Consider the following 19,994-nt stretch of genomic DNA (forward strand, 5'->3'; position numbering starts at 1 on the left):
GATATTGTGAGATAAAATGGTGGATGGTGACCCGACCACACTTTCCACAATAACAGGGAAAATAAATGAGCAACTTGTTGCAACTTGTTGCTGAAATAGTAAAACAAGAGGGCCATGATGGCCCTGAGGTCGCTCACCTGTATATAGCCCCCCCGGCCCAATTTTTACCCAAGGGCTTTTATTTGTTTATTTGAACAGACTTGGTAGACACCAATAAGAAGATGTTTCATGCAAAACATCTAAGTTCTAGCTCATTGGGTTTTTTAAAAGAAGATTTTTTAAGTTTTTACTATACACATATAGTTAAAAACAATGTCACCCCTCGGGCAGGGCCAGTTTTGACCCCTGGGCTTTTATTTGAACAAACTTTGTAGATATTTACTTAAAGATGTTTCATGCTTAATATCTAAACTCTAGTTATTTGGGTTTTTTCAAAGAAGATTTTTAAGTTTTTGCTATGTATATAAGGAAAATCAATGACCCCCGGGGCGGGGCCAGTTTTGACCCCAGGGCTTTTATTTGAACATACTTGGTAGACACCCATTAGAACATGTCTCATGCTAAATATCTTAGCTCTAGCTCTTTGGGTTCTTTAAAAGAAGATTTTATAAGTTTTTACTATATGCATATAAGGAAAATCAATGACCCCCTGGGGCGGGGCCAATTTGGACCCCAGGGCTTTTATTTGAACACACTTGGTAGACATTCACTAGAAGATGTTTCATGCCAAATATCTAAGCTCTAGCTCTTACAGTTCTTTAAAAGAAGATTTTTTAAGTTTTTACTATATGCATATAGGGAAAATCAATGACCCCCTGGGGCGGGGCCAATTTTGACCCCAGGGCTTTTATTTGAACAAACTTGGTAGACATTTACTAGAAGATGTTTTATGCCAAATATCTAAGCTCTAGCTCTTACGGTTCTTTAAAAGAAGATTTTTTAAGTTTTTACTATATGCATATAGGGAAAATAAATTACCCCCCAGGGCGGGGCCAATTTTGACCCCAGGGCTTTTATTTGAACAAACTTGGTAGACATTCACTAGAAGATGTTTCATGCCAAATATCTAAGCTCTAGCTCTTTGGGTTCTTTAAAAGAAGATTTTTTAAGTTTTTACTTTATGCATATAGGGAAAATCAATGACCCCCTGGGGCGGGGCCAATTTTGACCCCAGGGCTTTTATTTGAACAAACTTGGTAGACATTCACTAGAAGATGTTTCATGCCAAATATCTAAGCTCTAGCTGTTACAGTTCTTTAAAAGAAGATTTTTTAAGTGTTTACTATATGCATATAGGGAAAATCAATGACCCCCGGGGCGGGGCCAATTTTGACCCCAGGGCTTTTATTTGAACAAACTTGGTAGACACTCACTAGAAGATGTTCCATGCCAAATATCTTAGCTCTAGCTCTTACAGTTCTTTAAAAGAAGATTTTTTAAGTTTTTACTATATGCATATAGGGAAAATCAATGACCCCCGGGGCGGGGCCAATTTTGACCCCAGGGCTTTTATTTGAACAAACTTGGTAGACACTCATTAGAAGATGTTTCATGCCAAATATCTAAGCTCTAGCTCTTAGGGTTGTTTAAAAGAAGATATTTAAAGATTTTTCTTTCGGTTGCCATGGCAACCAGAGTTCTGCATGGAATTAAATTCTTTGAACAATTTTTAAAGGTGACCACCAAAGGAACATTCCTGTGAAGTTTGGATGAAATTGGCTCAGTGGTTTATGAGGAGATGTCATTTAAAGCAAAAGTTTACGGACGGACGGACGGACGCCGGACGAAAAGCGATCACAAAAGCTCACCCTGTCACTTTGTGACAGGTGAGCTGAAAAATCACTAAAATTTATAATGTGTCCAATTGTTAAAGAAAATAGTAATTCAGAACCCTAAAAATCTGGAAACAAAGTGATCCTTCGGCAGCATTAATCGCAACAAAATTACATGAAAATTGCTCGGCTTGACTGAGTCTGTACATGAGGGATATTGAAAAAGTGCAACACCCCTCAAACCTCTTTTTTTAATGCAAAATCTAAAAATATTGTATGATATATTTCATTTCCTCTGTTTTCCTTCCAAAAATTTGTTCAGTTTAAGTCATTGGGTCATTGTTTAGAATACAAATCCTTTTACTTGTGTACACATTCTATCATTTACATTTAATAAATAGAAGTTTCAGAATGAAGACTGTAATCTGAATATGTTTCTAAATTCTAGTTCTTGTATAAAAGTTGAGATCTGCGTTTTACATAAACCAATAAACGAACTCGGGGAAAAAGCGTGTTACAATAAGTTAGCGTAATTGTGTATGATCAAAAAAGAAAGGACACAATATTGCATCGATGAGCAAAGGGAAATCATAAGCTTGTGGAAAGTGGTTGTCTATCAGAAACACTTTTATGAATTCAAAACCTGCATTTGCAACATGTGTTGCCATCGCTGTTCGTACTTTACTAACAGTGACTGCTTTACAAATTTCAGGATTGTCAAATTTGTCATTTTCTACATCGAGATCCATTTTTGTACGTATAAAATAGAATTTTTTCCCGAGCCGTTTAACTTCATTAGCTAACCACAAATCATTTTCTGTGAATCTGGTAGCTGTAATGATAAGAAAAAAGTCAAACTTGTAGAACCCAACGTCTTTTAAATAAGTACTTTTAGGAAATCTTTGTGTACCCATTCCTGGCAAATCCCACAAAACAATGTTTTCATTATAAGGATGTATATATTTCATTGGCATCGTAGTCGTTTCATCAACACCAACTGCAGCCGCTTCTTCGCTATTTGCTTTTAAACCTCTTAAACTGTTTATGAGAGACGATTTGCCTACCCCAGAATTACCCGTTATAGCAATGTTGAATTCTGACGTTTTCAAAGACTTGAGGTTTTCTAAAGCTGGGTGTGATGTCTTACTTGAAGGTGTTTCCATTATGTTGATGTTTTGTTCCAAATCAACCTATAAAATATCAATATTACATCTGAATTAAGATATCAAGAAGATTAATAAATGTAATTAAATGTAAGAAATGTAATTTGACTGTTTTATTGAATTGAGTAGATCTATTTGAGGAACGCCACATCTTCTGATAAAGATTCGAAGATTTTCCTAGAAGAGTACGTCGTGGACCTGGCGACATTGCGTTGATAATATTTTACGGTGTTTAAAAGAATATATTCATTGTGTTTGTATGTCGCATTTTTATAAAAAATGGCAGATAATCATATGTACACGTGTTAGTATTTGGTACTCATCGTTACTAGCGTTTTTAATAAAAAAACCTGTTTTTGTATATTCATTGTTCGCTCGAATGATTTCGAGCGAATGATTTCGAGCTTTTTTAATCGGGGTTTTCATATTCGAAAATTAGTTTCTAGCGAGCAGCTTTTAGGGACACACACACATTCAAATTCAATGCCAAAATTATTTTGTGATTAGTACAATTTTAAAAGTGTACAAGTTTTGCCTTAATAAAATGTATTGTTTAAATTTAACGCAAACATAGTGTAGACATTTTACATTGTTTTGTATAAATCTTGAATGTTTTGCAAGGATGACACCCAACATTCGGTGATATTTGATAGTCACTTTCCTGTGATGGCAAATGGGCACAGGTCTCCAAAAATATTTTCTTTTAAATAACACTGAAATCAATTCAAAAAAAAAAATAAAAGGGTTTTTTGTTTTTGTTTTTTTCCTGGACGAGTCGACCGTGATTTGCAAAACCTTTTTTTTGAAAGAGATAAAATTTATTATTCAATTACAATATTTATTGCTTTATGCTTTATTTGCAATTCTATTATGTCATCTTGTATACTATCCCTAAATACAAGCGTTCTCGCATTTTGCAATCGAGTGTTTTAGTTGTTATTTGTAGAAGTTTTGTAGGGAATAAGATGGTACCATATTTTGCTTACTAAAAAGAAATTGTTTTGCTTCCTTTTTGCATCATTTTTACCGGACAAATAAAACAAATGCCTCTTGTGAAAAATAATAAATTATTTAAATATTTGAATGAATCATATAAAGAGGTTCACTTAAATTTTGATTATCTGATCTTTTCTTAACAAAACCAGCCCATTGGAAGTATTGATGTCAGTCATTTGACTTAACAAAACATGTTTGAAATATGAATCGGTAATGAAGATTCTTGGCCATTTCTATATATAATGATGTCTTAATAAAATATATCTCAGATATTATATCGAGTATTTGTAACATTTTATTCAGAAGTGAAATACAAATTACTACTCTAACTCAAAAGGTATTGTTTTGCGTTACCGATGTAACATACTATATTATTTGATATTAATCTTGTAAACAATTTAAAAGATTAAACAATAGCCATTTTCTTTTCTACTGAATTTACAAATTTATAAAAAAATGACACGAGAGGACTAAGACTAGATAGAATATTTGCATGTATTGTTTACTTTTGCATAGGGAGTATAATTTTTTTTACAATTCTATATGCATTTTCTCCTTTCAAAATGTGAGGCATGTCTTTATTATATCTATACATAAACTCCTTTAGTAAACAACATAAAACACAAACGCATAAGCCCATTGTTTCTGTTTATTATTTATGTCCCTTTTTATTAAATACAGTTTTGAGTAATATTAAAAATAACAACTGCAATAAATCGTTATGAAGCGCTAAACCATTGAAAAGCAAAAAAACTGCGGTACCATTGCTATTAATTTGAACCTTCTATATATGAGATCTTTTAAGTTCGGTGTCATTAATTCACTTTCATTGCGTTAATTAAAATAAAAATTAAGTCCGATTCATGACAATATACTTGTCAGCCGCCTGGTATATTGTTTGTGTTGCATTTCATTACTTTAACTAACGTTTACTTACACAATCTAGAAAACATACTTTTTAATGAAAGGTACAAAGTCGCAAAATAATTAGATTTTTTAAAAAAGATAATGAACAAAAAACACTGCATAACATATTACAAACAACAAATAGTAGAAAGTTCAATTTTATTGTAATAGACCAACCTTACCCCCTCTGGGTATTCTTAACCACCCCCACATCACATATCCGCCTTGGGTTTTTTTGTGCCGGGGGAATTGAGATTTGCCCTTGTCCCTCCATGAGTGCGTGCGTGCCTGCGTACGTTCTCATGTTGTGTCACATAACGGTCTAAAAGTGCTTGAGCAAGAATCAACAAAATTACAGAAATGTTGATTAGCATGTGAAGTTATGCACTCGGGGTTTCGCTTGTGAATTAAGTCAGTTTTCTCAGAGTTATTGCCCTTGACAATCTAAAACTTGACATTTTTTAATTTATGTCGTGCGTAGCTTAAAGTCATGAAACTTCACAGGAATGTTGGCCAGCATGTGAAAGTGTGCATCTAGGGGTTCGCTTGTGGATTTATTCAGAAGATGAAGAGTCATTGCCCTTGACTTAGTATGTAATTTCGAACTTGTGTCGTGCGTAGCTTAAAAAGTGTTTGACCTTGAGTCATGAGACTTTCCAGAAATGTTGCTCAGCATGTGTAAATGTGCAACTAGGGCTTTGCTTGTATATTTATTCAGAATTTGTGGAGAAATTACTATTTTCTTAGGTAAACCCCATTTCAAAACTTTGTGTTATGTGTACCGTTAAACGTGTTTGAACTAGAAGCAACAAACTTTACATGAATGTTGATCAACATGTCAAGCTGTGTATTTTGCGTGTTGCGTGTGATTAATTCAGTCTTATTGGAGTTCTTGTCCTCGACCTAGTATAAATTTGCAATTTTCAAATAGTATTTGACCTGGATTCCTGAAAGTTTACAGGAATGTTGTTCTGCATGTGTAGTTAGGTACCTAGGCTTTTCTTGTGGTTTTATTCAGTTTTTGTTGAGTGTTTGCCCTTGACTTAGTAATGATTTACAATTCGCGATGTTTGCCCTATATAGGCCAATCATAGCAGGATAATCCTACATGGTGATTATCCTGCTTCACTAGCTGTACAGTAAACTGTTGTTTTCAGTCCTGATACCGATGTATTTGTGCATCTTATACCCCATTTGTTACAGTATGAAAAATTGCACAAAGACCTTACTAGATACAATTATTGTACGTACAGATTACAGCTCATTGACACCAGTATAGTACATATTTTCTGTGTATTGATAAAAACAAGGTTTTATCAGGTTTTATCTAGAGTATCTGATTAATTCGCAGATTCAGTCCTTCCCATTCATATTCTAAAGCTGCGGCATTTCAAGTTGTTGACCTTCTAAATGAAAATCATAATTGGATGTCCCTTAATGCTGATCCTTTGCAAAAGCGGGTCAGGCCAAAATATTGCCCCAAACAAATAATACCTTTTTACCTTCATTAATTTTCTGTTTTTATCACTTATTTATTAAGTGTTTATCAGTGAAACAAAACGTTCCTGCAATTTATCCCCAATACTTTGAATATTTCGATAAACATGAAGACATACTTCTACTATCCATAGCTAATGATTGTGTTTCACTTGCAATAAAAAGTGATCAGTCAGACTACATTTCAGATCTTCTAGATATGACCGTTACCAACATTGGTTCGATTACCGGCCGATTGTGATTATCGAGAAAGACATGTTCGTCCAACCAATCAAATAATCTGTTACGAAGATTTCTTTGACAAAATCTTTAGGTAAGTAATTATTTTTATTGAAGGCTACCTATCTAAAAAGCCTATTGGTGGCTGCCAGATCTTACGTCGTAGAATAATTTAGAAAAATTTCAAGTACATGTACTGCGCAAGTAAAATTTGCTAGAAGCTCTACTAAAAACAAGACTGCGTACTTTTGCAAACCAGTTTGTATACCCTTTACTAACATCAGACATATTAAATTTTTCGATTTTTCATATATGCTGCCAGTCTTGTAGCCATTATTGATTTCTGTAATCGCCAGCACGTCGTTGGTTAACTAAAACATATTTTCTTGACTATTTAACATATCTTTGCTTCTTGCAATGACTATCCAACCTATCCTAATTTTAATAGATTTAACACAATTTGAGTCATATAAGACCTGAATTTAGTTCATTTTCGTAGTAATTTTAGCATCATATTTAATCAGTATTAAACAACAACGAGTTTTTTTATCCACTATACACATAACTGTGTAAATATTTAACGATATCATTCCTTGTTTTTGTTTACAAAACAACACAGATTTAGTCAAAATCTAAATTAAAAAAATGGCGGCCATTTGAATTTAGTCTCCATTTTAACAAAAAGATACATTAATATTTTGTGGAAATATTTTCAAAATTTCGTCTGAAATTCACCTAAATTCGACCAAATTATAAAAATCATTTGGTTGAAAAGTAAAAGGAAATTTCAATTGTTTTTTATTTGAAAATTGTGCTAGGATAATTCATATTGACCCGTGACGCCGTCGGGCAGCAAGTTGATAATGATTTCTCATAAGTACATGTATATCTTCAAAAAAAACATCTGTCCCATAAAATATCAAAGGGAGTAACAGTTCCAATTTCTAACATGAAACAAATATTGCGAAGCAGTTAACGACACAATTAAAATGATTATTTAAAACAATGTTTGTAACAGCTCCTTAGCATATATAATAATATAATATAATATCTAACGGGTACCTGAGTAGAACCACCGACGTTTTGTTAGCTAGCTGAATAGCTTCCTCACATGAAGGAATCCAAGTCCCTGTCGGGATTCGAACCCACAGCGGTCAAGTCAACGACCTTAACCACTCGGCCACGGACGCCCCAATTATAATATTATGTTATGTAATGTAATTAAATACAATAATATATTTATATAATTTATTATTATAGTTGATACCACTCCCTCCCAAGTTTTATTTACGAAAAACTTTGTTCCGACAGCTGTTGCATCAATCGTTTGTTAATAGCTAATGCATCCGACACTAATGCATCTAATATGGACCTTAAAACAGCAACAGTGCTGCCGTATGATATGTTTGCACCAACAAAGCTTCCAAGAATAGGAATAGCAATTGCGGATACCGTTTCGGCAACCTCTGATAAAACCAGTGTGGACACGAAGGCAGCAATCGATCTTAATGACGCACCCAAAAAATGACTGTTTAGTTGCAAGTCTACTTTTAGATGCTCAACAGTTGTATCCAGTGAACGTGCAATTTCCTGCAAAGAATCGTCATCAAGGCCAAGTTGTTTTCTGTAAAAATGAATTTCTTCAATAAAGATTGATAAATCAACAACAAGACCCACTCCTGGCAAAGGTACTGCTCCACCTATTGCTGAAACTATTGCTACTTTCATAATTCGTTTTTGTAGAACATCTTTCTTTCGATGAATAAGACTTTTAGTGAGGTTTGTCATTGTTAATGTCATTGCCTCTTGCTTCCATTTTGGCGCTTCATTAATCATTGTTTCAATGAGGTCCGGAAAATCATAATCAAGCGGAAAGTGGTTGTCGATAAGGAAAACCCTGATTTCTTCAAAACCTGCATCTTTAACATGCTTTGCCATTGCTTGTCGTACCTTACTGACTGTGTCATCTTTACAAATTCCAGGGTTATCATGTCCATCATTTGAGACATCGATACTCATCTTTGTACGGATGAAAATGAATTTTTTACCAAGGTTTTGAACTTCATTTGCTAACCAAATATCATTCTCAGTGAAACGGGTGGCTGTTATGATGAGGAAATATTCATACTTATGAAAATCAACTGCTTGTAAATACGTATTTTTCGGGAAGTTCTGTGTGCCGACCCCCGGGAGATCCCAAAGAACAATGTTCTTATTTATTGGATGCATGTAATCCTTTGGTTCAAAAGTTGTTTCATCCACACCAACTTTAGCTGCTCCCTCGGAATAAGCTTTGAGTCCTCTGAAACTGTTAATGAATGATGACTTGCCATTCCCTGAATTTCCCGTGACAGCAATATTAACTGGAACATTTTTCCACTTGTCTATGTCTTCATCCACTTTTCTTTTCAATTCTGACAATCCACCATTGTTAAAAGCTTCCTTGAAGCTTTCAAATTCTTCCGGATCCAATTCTTCGAGATCTTTGACTTCTGGCGACAAAGGCTTACTTTTTGATGCACCCATTTGTTGTTTGTTTCAGTACAGTCTGAAATATTTGTTAAGAAAATTACAAATTGTATTAACAATTGTTAAATACATGTCAAATGATGTAAAATGTGTCAGTAGTAATTTAGACGTTTTACAAAGCAAACCAATTAGGTTTTACTTATCAAGAAAAGATGTATTTTTCAGACCGGTGTCCAAGTATATATAATGCACTGAATAAATGTCCCCTCAATGTATCTGAAATTTACTTGCCATATATAATAATTTAAAGTATTATCTAAGATCAATATATCTTGGAAATTTAATTTCGTCTCACAAACCATGTCCACAATTATTTTAATGACACATTCTAATTTAATGCTATAGTTTTTTTCTTGAATTCCGTACCGCTGTCTATTAGAAGGAAATCACAATTGCCAATATCTAAAAGTAGTTTCAATAAATACTTATAAAATCAACTTTAGCACAGTCCTTGTGTATTATTTATGCCAAATACACTCTTTATATTCATACATTTATTTTCATTATTATCTGTATTTCTTACTATAAAATGTTTTCTAATAATGGGTGTCTGTCTTAAGTTTTAGTTTTTGACTGTTACTTTTGTTTGTTATAACCATTTAAATTGCAGATTGAAAACACTGTTGAAAGTATTAATGATAGTTATTTATAAAATGAACTATATGAATGTTCAGTATGTGTGCCAAGATATATGTTAAAACTGTGATTACCAATTAATAATTTATTTTCCATGTTATATTTTCTTCGATTGATATGTGTGTATTTGTTTCTTTTTGCTTTTGTTATTTAGAAGGACGCATTGTAAATAAGGTAATTCAATCAGTATATGTCTTACTGTGTTACCTTCTGTAAATAAAGATATTGGATTATTGTTACTATTTATTTCTCAAGTATGTTACTTGGATTTTACCACTACCGCTGATATATCAAAATATGAAGATATACAGCTATACGTTAATCGTCTTAGAATAAGATATGCAAGTTTTTAAGGAAATAAAAACTGATATCCCTTTACTCCTTTTTATTTTAAGTTTTTTGACTGCTTTCACATTTTTCTAAATTAAATCCTGAAAAAAATTAAACCAGTTTTGGACTTAGGATTTTATTTAGAAATATGTGAAAGCAGTTGAAAATTAAATCCCGAAATCAATAAGAAATTAAACAAGCGTTGGACGTCGTTTTTGCATATTGCACATTATCATTCTGTTAATAAACATTGAACTGTCATTAAGACTGTTAAAAGGTAATCTGTACTCATTTTATTACTTTTGTAATTCCCAAAAATTTTTAAGTTTGACAACAAAATATAGTTTAGAAAAGGACTGAAAATGTTATATTCTTTTCTTGTGTTTCTGATTAAAAGTCAATAGTTAATTTTGTCTATTTTTGTAAAATGATTTCAAACAATGTCAAAATAGATGCAACCAATTCGCAAAAATATTCGTCAGATTATTAAAACACACCTTTTCAATAGAAAACAAAATCCTTGAAACTAAGTATAAAGACATAACAGTGATCTTTTGGCACTATGCCCATCTCACACAGTATGAAATGTCAATATATGCCTATTGTACATTCCAATCATCAAATGTTTTAATATTTTCATAAAAGGAATAACTATGAATGACCCCGTGGTGGGGCCAATTTTCAACTAGAGGTAAAATTTGGGTACTTTTGTAAGGGGACATATAGATGATATCATATACCAAATATCAAAGCTCTAAGTCTTGTACCTTAAGACCAGAGGATTTTGTTACTTTTAACTAAATTTATATAATGAAAATCAATGATCACCCAGGTCAGGGCCAATTGTGACCCCAGGGCTATGATTTTAACAATCTTGGTAGAGGTTCACTTCACAATGTTTCATGCCAAATATCTAACCTCTTGCCATTGTAAGATCAGAGAGTGTGTTTTAAGTTTAAACTTTATTTATATGGGACAATTTATGACCCTTGGGCAAGGCCTATTTTGACCACAAGACTATAATTTGAACATTTTTTGTGCAGTTTTATTGGATGATTCTTCACACAAAAGCTCTATGCCTTGCACCTTTAGAGATAAAGATTTTTTAAAGATTTCATTTTAAAAATCTATTTTTAGCCCTTCTGACCCAGGTGCTAAACTAAACTAAACATTTTAGTAGAGCTTCATACTAGGAACATTCTGGAAAATTTCTTAAATTTTAAGAAATGATTTTCGAGAAGAAGTTGTGCGTAAAAAAAGTGACGCGCACGGACGATCTGACAGACGATGGACACCGGACAAATTGTGACAACAAAATCTCATCTTGAGCACTTTATATCAACGCCTAAATCACAAGCTTCAAATTAAGGTATAATTCGTCTTTATTTCTGTTCGTTATTCTATTAACAAGAAGTTAAATTTATCTCCATGAAGTTGAGACTTTGCAAATAAAACATAAGATTAAAGGAATAGGAATGGATGGATTGATGTCTGTCTAATATAAATATTCATCATTTAAAAAGAGGAACCATGACAGTTTTCCTATTGACATCAACCCTATAAGAGAGAAATTCGTGTTTTAAGACACTATTTTTTACTTGAGAAATAAGTTCATGGGCGCCGCCATTTTGGCGTTCTGTCATTCTCGCGAGACAGACGAGACCGAGATTGTGACGTGTTATACCCACTTCCGGTATAGGTGTACACGCTGGTACAACTGAAATATATCTTGATGAAGAACTTATTAATTCTATTGCGTACATTATATATTATTTATGAAAACATCATATGGAACTGAATTGCTTTAATTAATTAATTGAAGACGCCGCGACATTAATTATTATTTCTCCGATATTCAAGCTTGCTGATGATCCCACCACATGATTTAAGCAATGACTGCTTAATTTTCAAAGATAAACCATAAATTTAATTTGGGTACTATGAGAAACTTCTTCAAATTGACGATATATCCTTTTATTTTGTACTTAATTTTCGGCAGACAAGCTGTCCAAATAGGGTACATCGCCGGTCATGTATCTTTTTTTCAGGTAAAATATCAACTAAATCCAATATATATCTACTTACCAAATTCCTTTCCCCGACAGATACGCATTTCTACTACCGTAAATTTAATCCAATAAAACAAAAAAATCATAAATCTATTTAATATTTAAAATGATTATTGGTAACTGAAAAAAATGTGTTGCTACTTTATGACGTGCTGTAATTTACTACAGTATAATTTGACAGGTGTGGAACCTAATTCCCCCTAAGGTCATTCAGTTCACTGATGAAGCGTAAAAAAATAGATGTCTATTTCGTCATTAGAAATATTTGACAAGGGTGATTAACCAATCAGGGCAACATTGTGCATGATCAAAAGGTCTGTCGGCACAGAGGCATACAAGGAGCAATAAAAATCGTCAGTACACAGTGTGACAGGAGCATTTGGTGCAAATTAGGAACAATTAAAATGGACAATGCGCAGTATTAGACATAAGTAGTAAGAACCAGCAATTGTGTGAATAAATTATGCAAATTAGACTTTTGAGCAGCCAATAAAAATGATTTGCCTGCAGTTAATATTAGGCTACGATTACGATGCGCAGCATCATACGTTGACAGACATGTTAACAATTTACTTTTCAAAAGAGTTGCTTATATTTTTGAAATGTGTACATCAATTATAACATATGTTCACACCTTTAAATTTGAAAGTCAGAATCAAACTGCAAAAATTTAATTATATGTACTATTAAAAACACGTTTTAGTAGGGTTTTTATAGTGGAAGTGGCTAGCGTACGGGCCCGTACGGCTAGCCAAAAGTTTTAGCCGTACGTGAGTCACGTACGACTAGCAAGGACACGCTGTATTGGCTAGCCGTACGGCACTTTTCAAAATTTTATGGAAGTCGAAAATGCATATGTTATTTTATGACTTTAAGCGAGGATTTTAACCAAGAAACAGCATTAATTGTCTTTGGATGTTAACTTTTTAGAGATTAATCGCATTGATCGCTATACATATCGATCTTTGTCATCGCAAGATGTCGAGAAAAAAAAATAGCCTTTGCTTGCATTTACACCAATTGAAATAGTTTACAAAACTTTGATAATAATCCTTTTTTGTTTCATTAAGTTTAATTTTCGACACCTTTTATATGAAAAAAAAAAACAACAAACACTGAAAATGATTGTTGTTAGGCTCTTGATAATTGCGACAATTACCGACGGTACTGTATAGAAGTTTGTCCATTCCGTGAAAGGCATTCTAAAATTCTATTGTCAGTCCCTGGATAGGTTTTAATTAAGGCTAATTAATTGATTGACTGTGCTTTTATGTTCGATATTTATCTACTGTTTTGAAAATTATATAATTATTTTTGCATTTCACCGGGTTTTTTTGGGTTTTTTTTTTTTTTTTTCATTCGATGTTCTTTTTATTTATTTATTCCACTCCGATCATTTTTTATTCGATCCATGTGCTTAAAATTAACAAAAATGATTTAATAATTCATACAAATAAAACAACAAATGATAAGCATGAAAATCAACAATTTTATAACGTTCGAATTCCATATAATTTTGAAAAGTGCCGTACGGCTAGACAATACGTACAGTGCGTCCTGGCTAGTCGTTCGTGACTCACGTACGGCTAGAACTTTTGGCTAGCCGTACGTTTCTTTCTTTATTTTTTTTTTTTTGATATTGTTACGTATTTTGAACCATAAAAAATCTCCTCTACACCTCCTGTGAAAATTAAATTGTCTGGTCATTAATATTTCCTTACGATTCAACTAGATTTATCATGAATCTAAAGATGTGGGGAAATGACATCACGTGCACCTGTTTTTATACGGCCAATACACAAACATGGCCGCGCTTACTGATTTGTAGAAATCGGTGATTTAGCGATTTAAATTTTGTTATCATTCGTTTAATATTATTATTTGGCGGCAGAAAATTTGCAGACTTATTATTTATAGTATTCTTTTTCTGAAATCAAGTTTTTATTCTAACCTTGTCTTTCCCTTTAAACCAGTCTAAATAATACGTTAGTTAAACATTGTTTTTTTCTTAGCTTACAGAAAAATATGTTCCCCAGCAACAAGAACCAGCGACAAGGAACCCAGGAGAACCCCAAACAAAAACGGGACAAGGCGCAAGGCAGATAACGGGTAGGCTCATCAGTTAAATGAAACCTAAAAAGGAATAATAGTAACCGACAAGGAAATTAAAGAAAACAATTAATTGATTGAATAATAACTTCACAAAGTAAACGGGCATGGGGAAAGGGGTACGAGATTCGGGGAAGGGAAAACCAAAACCAACGCCACAGAACCAAAAAGGTGCCAAACAAAAACAGAACAGGGGACAAGAGCAAAACAAGGACGAGGCGCTTTTATTGTAAACAATTAAATTATTCAATTCTTAGGAAACTCAAGAAAAACACGAAAAAGTGCAATGAATTAAATATTGACAGAGACAATAGGGAATGGGAATGGTGGTGTATAGGAATAATTACAGTTTATGACAAATAACAAATTCGAACATCACATGTACCCATTAATTGGCACGTAGACATAACAATTTTTATCGAATTTTATTCCTCAATAGTTTAAAAAAATATTTTAAAATATACAAATGTAAGTGAAACATAATAATATGGGGAAAAAAAATTGTTTACACATGTCACTTGCTTGAAAAAATGCCTAATTTCAATATAAAAAAGTGTGTTTGACACAATGTATATTACTCAGCATAAAACAAGTGATTTAAAATGTCTTGAAGTACATAATACAAGTTTCTAAACGGACCTTTTGCTTTATCAAAGGCTATTACAGTGCATGATTCCAGTTCTTTTCATATGTTGATTCTTGAATCGACTTATGAAACTGACTTAAACAAATACATGTAATTAAACAATTTAAAAAAATAAACAGAATACATGATCTGGATTTTAAATGGACTTGAAAGTTTAAGCATCACAAACATATTTTTCATTTATTTGTTTCTATGATGCGGATGAAGTAATTGGCAATTACGTTATTTCTGAATGAGGAAAAATTACGTATGAATAAAGCTTAAAGATGTTAACCTTAAATAACAAGCTTTTCTATTAAAAACATTGGAGCATCAAACAACCAATGGAAACCGATTTTGCAATATTTGCGACACGGGAAAGTAAATAAGATTCATTTCAATGAAAAACAAACTAGATTTTAACATAAAATATCAGCTATGGGGATTCAATAGCATCAAACACATAAATAATAAAGTCATTAGACTTAGAAACACTTAAGTTTTAATTTGAAGTCAGCTCTGGCCTCAGTCATATGATGTTAACAGAAGTAAGAGCAATTTACTGAAATTTCCCTCAAGAGCATTTAAAAATAACTAGTGAGCATCGCAGATTCGTTTCATCAAGTCCGTAAATGAGAAAATTTGTTTAGCATAGTCTTTCTCAAGTATCAAACAATCCTGCCCGCACAGGAAGGAATTTTATCTTCTATGACTATAAAAAACAATAAATTACAATAGGGGCACGATTGCTCGAAATTGATGTATTGTCTTTGATAAGTAACAATATAATAGATCAAAGGCAAGCACGACTTCACAATCTTGGTTGACCGATATAACAAATCATTTCTGCATCAGAGACTGGATTTATGGATCAAACTTCATAGCGTTGACACTAGAAGAGTGATCTGTGCCCCCGAAAGGAAACTTTGACATGAAATCCGCACTATTTGCCAAAATCTCGGTAATATATGATAAATATCATTCTTATAATTTCATTGAAATTCCATTAGAAGTGTAGGAGAAATAGTCTTAACAAATAGTACTAAAAATATTCATCATCAAGGACCCATAACTGTGCGAAAATATAATTTACAAAATTATGGCACAAGGCACAACTAGGTTTGGAAAATCATGACACCATGCAAACAATTTTATAAATGTTCACTGAAAATTCCCAAGTGGTTTTGGAGATAAAGGATGGACAAAGTTAATTTACTCACAATCAACTATGCAAACCAGGCTTGGTGAGAAACAACCCTGTGCAGTATCACTGAAATGTGCCCGAGGGGCGTTGGAGATGAAGCGCGTTCAAGCTTAGCCAACTTCACCCGAAATATGACCATCCAAGGTTTATAACTGTGCCCGAAAGAAATCAAGTAAAAAACCAAGATACTATGTACATCATGGCAACAAACAAATATTGTGAACTTTCTCTGAAATTTTCCCCATTCCCCAGTTATTGGAGATGAAGCATGCACAAGCCTATTTTACTTTTAAACTGACCATTAAGGCGGACAAGTTTATAAGTCAATACAGACTATGCCTAACTAAGTTTGGTTACAATTTTAAAACAATCCTGTAAAATTTCTGTAAAATTTCATTAATATCCCTTCAGCGGATTTCGAGATGTAGCGTCGACAATATTATTTTACTTGAAAATTAACCGTTAAAGGGCTATAACTTCACAACAAAAAATTAAGCGGAAAATCCAGATACCATGTACAACTAAGCATGTTGACAAATAATCCTGTGAAGTTTCACTGAAATGCCCCAGCTATTTTGGAGATGTAGCGTGGGCAAGCTAATTGTATTTAAAAAAAGACAATCAAGATGGCATTACTGTGCAAAAGAATCAAGCAGACTATCATGAGAGTATGCACAACTAACCTTAGTTGCAAACAATCCTGTGAAGTTTCATTAAAATATTCCAAGCGATTTTGGTCATGAAGCGCAGACATGCTTATTTTACTCGAAAATTGACCATTAAGGGGCCATAACTGTGCCAAAAACAAAGATACTATGTACAACTAAGCATGGTGACAAACAATCCTTTGAAGTATTACTGAAATCTCCTATCGGTATTTCGGATATGAAGCACGGAAAAGCTTTTTTTACTAAATAATTGACCATTTAGAGGCCAAAATTGTACCGAATATAATTCAAGCGGCAAATTAAGATACTATGCACAACTTGGCATGGTGTAAGGTCGGAAAACATTTTTATTAGTATATTTTTATTATATACTCTATAGGATACTTCATTTTTTAAAATAAAATGATCTAGGTTAGGAGCGAAAATATATGGTCGGTCCGGTTACTAGAACGTCAATATCTTTTTGTTTTGGCCTTATCTCGCTTGAATGAGTCTCGCATAAATTGTCATTTTTATACATGAACGAATATCAGTATATTATTTAGTTATAATGATCATTTGACAAAAATACGTGATAAAATGAAAAAGAAATGCTTTTATTTAGGTGTTTTTAAATTAGGAGGAAACCAGGGTGGGTCATTTGGTCTAATGGTTACGTTTCTGTTAGGAATACTTATTTTTGATATATCTATTATGGCTTCTATGATTTTGTGTGCGTATATATCTATGCTTTGGTCTTTAAATTGGTGCCAATTTGTTGAAGCTGCAAGTTCTCGAAGTTGTTGATAATTGCCTTTGTCAAACAGCCATATATGCCTTGTATAAGTGTGAGTATTTGGTTTATTAAAATTTATCAGGCCAATGTGATTGCTACCTTTATAAACGTTTTGCAGGTTAACGAATCTATAAAAATGCTTTAAAATGTCAGATTATATGCGCACTGATTTTTTATAATCGCCGGTAAGTATGGTTAGTACTGTACGGTTGCATAATGGTTACATTTGCATTTTTTTCTTTTCTTATAAGATTGATTCATAAACTATAGTAAATGAACAACTAGACTTTTAAAAAGCAATCTACACGATTTAGTCACTGGATGCACTAAACTATCTGGAATATGAACTTTAAGTAGTGAAACAGATTTTGTCAGGTTCCTCGTATTTTGCAACAATGTGTCGTGTTGAAAGCCTATTCTTCGACATGCTTTTGGATTACGTTTTGTGGCTTTTTTGTTTAAAATATTTTATTGCATTTACGTATTGTTGCATTATCGCATTTGTTTTGCATTATCGCTTTATCTTTTTGCCGCGTTCTCTAAAGATTCTAAGTTCCTCATTTAAAGCGTATCTTCGTGTTTACGCATTTTCACCTCATTGCTGTTCAAAATACAAAAAGAAAAAAAAAACATCTTGGCGTTAGTCGGGCGTAATAGTTATTACTTACAAACATTTCCTTTTTTGTCAAAGATTATTTTACATCAAAACCGTTGCAGCTTCCCTGAAGCATATTGCTTTTTAAAGCTTCATGTGCTTAAACTTAACAAACAAAACATTACTTATAATATAATCATATACCAAAGATTGGCGGACGCATGAATAATTTTTGATTTTTGGCGAACCGTTCCCCATAAATGATCTTTAATAAACAAGACGTATTTGCCTCTTGCTATGTCAACAAATAAAAACGATTGGCTTCTCGTAAGTTTCAGTCGTGATTAAGATATATTAAAGAAGGGAAAAAACAGAACGAGCTTATGATATACGAATATATAAATTTTATTGATTTTTTTACTCAAGTCTTAATATTCTTATTTGTGAACAAAGTATTTAATCTTTTGCAACAAAGTAGTATAATCTAATTTTTGAAATAACTTTGGAATTTATATTTAACCAGTTTAATTTTCATGTTACTTAACTTGTGCACAATATATCTATACTATTGCTATCGATATCAAAATCACAACAAAACGTCCAAATACGACTTCCGGTGACCTGCACTTACGATCATCATAATTTCTCTTAACCATAAGAAAGTATTAATTTGGTGTTTTTTCTGTTTTATATTCTGTTTATTGTTCTTTCGCATTCCGTCTTAACCCTGCAACACACATTCTTTTTTCATATAGTTGGGCAAAATTACGAGTGTTAAAAAATAAATAAAACGAAATTAAATAAAATTAGAATAAAATAAATAACTGAAAAAATACCACGACAAACAATAAGCATTAAACTGGAAATATTATACATTAAAGTTAATACATCAGTTTTCATCACTTACCTATGAAATGTGTGCGCTCATTAAGTATATCTTCCTTTGAGATAAGTGAATTTTCATAACACTGAAGATGAAATTTAAACTGCAAAATACACGTATTACCTGGTAGAACGGTGCATTTATATATCTGTCTTTACATCCCATAATGCAAAAGTTAAATGGCAGGTGGTTGCTACCCTGTTTTCTATTCTGTCACGTGGTGTCTCTAAAATGAGAATGTTATCTAGAACAAAGTACAAATGTTGCAGCAATGCAGCAATTGAGAAGTTCAGCGCAAAAAATGCGCTCATTACAGATACCTTACCAAATCATTTCTGCGCACAAGTCATTTTCTGTTAAGATTAAGGACTAGTGTACTAGTGTACATTATTCCGGATGTTTTGTTAATCATTTAAATTTGCATAATTATATTAATCGTACTGTCCATGGCAGAGGGGCCAGATATATAATTTGTAAAAAAAATGCTTTCACTGATGCCTACATGGTAAGGAAAGTAATTCCAATACAAACAAGACTTGTAAATGTAATAGTAGTGCAACGTGGTTTTGTTTGCGTCACAACTGTAGTCAGTAATATTAGATGATAAAAATATCAAAGCATGTACATTTTCTTTTTCACATATAATGCTACTCACCTTCTACAAATATTAACAACTAATCATTCTAGGAAATATTAACATCCACATGTAAATAAGCCAAACTGTCTTTATTTTTCAAAATGTCCGTTACATGTTTTGCACAAAATGGTATATCATGTTAAACAAGAAAGGCATTGATGCAAAGCTTCAAATGGCGTCCAAGCAAGAAATGCAGCAAGTGACGATGAACTAGTAGACATCTGATGACCAGATATTCTTTTAAACTTTTTAATGGTTAATTGGATTTTACCAGAATTGCACATGTATATCATAGATGAATGGGTGGACGAAAGACATTGTTCATCATGAAATTTGGTCGGCTTGCTTAAAATAAAAATACTAAATGTATTTTCTTCGGAA

At 32.8% G+C, this 19,994-nt stretch overlaps 2 protein-coding genes across 2 annotated transcripts; both read right to left on the reverse strand.

Moving 5' to 3' along the window:
- Positions 1-2,296: 2,296 nt before the first annotated feature.
- Positions 2,297-2,935, reverse strand: LOC132725996 (interferon-inducible GTPase 1-like). The gene has a single exon (XM_060711226.1). It carries the CDS (start codon positions 2,933-2,935, stop codon positions 2,297-2,299), a length of 639 nt encoding a protein of 212 aa, XP_060567209.1.
- A 4,278-nt stretch (positions 2,936-7,213) lies between these two features.
- Positions 7,214-19,116, reverse strand: LOC132726008 (interferon-inducible GTPase 5-like). The gene is made up of 2 exons (XM_060711248.1): positions 19,001-19,116; positions 7,214-9,101 (listed from the first exon to the last, which is right to left on the reverse strand). Exon 2 carries the CDS (start codon positions 9,077-9,079, stop codon positions 7,841-7,843), a length of 1,239 nt encoding a protein of 412 aa, XP_060567231.1. The 5' UTR covers positions 9,080-9,101; positions 19,001-19,116; the 3' UTR covers positions 7,214-7,840.
- Between the last annotated feature and the right edge of the window lie 878 nt (positions 19,117-19,994).

The sequence above is a fragment of the Ruditapes philippinarum genome, unplaced genomic scaffold, assembly GCF_026571515.1.
Source record: "Ruditapes philippinarum isolate M1 unplaced genomic scaffold, ASM2657151v2 ctg79_1_1_1_1, whole genome shotgun sequence".
NCBI lineage: Eukaryota > Metazoa > Mollusca > Bivalvia > Venerida > Veneridae > Ruditapes > Ruditapes philippinarum.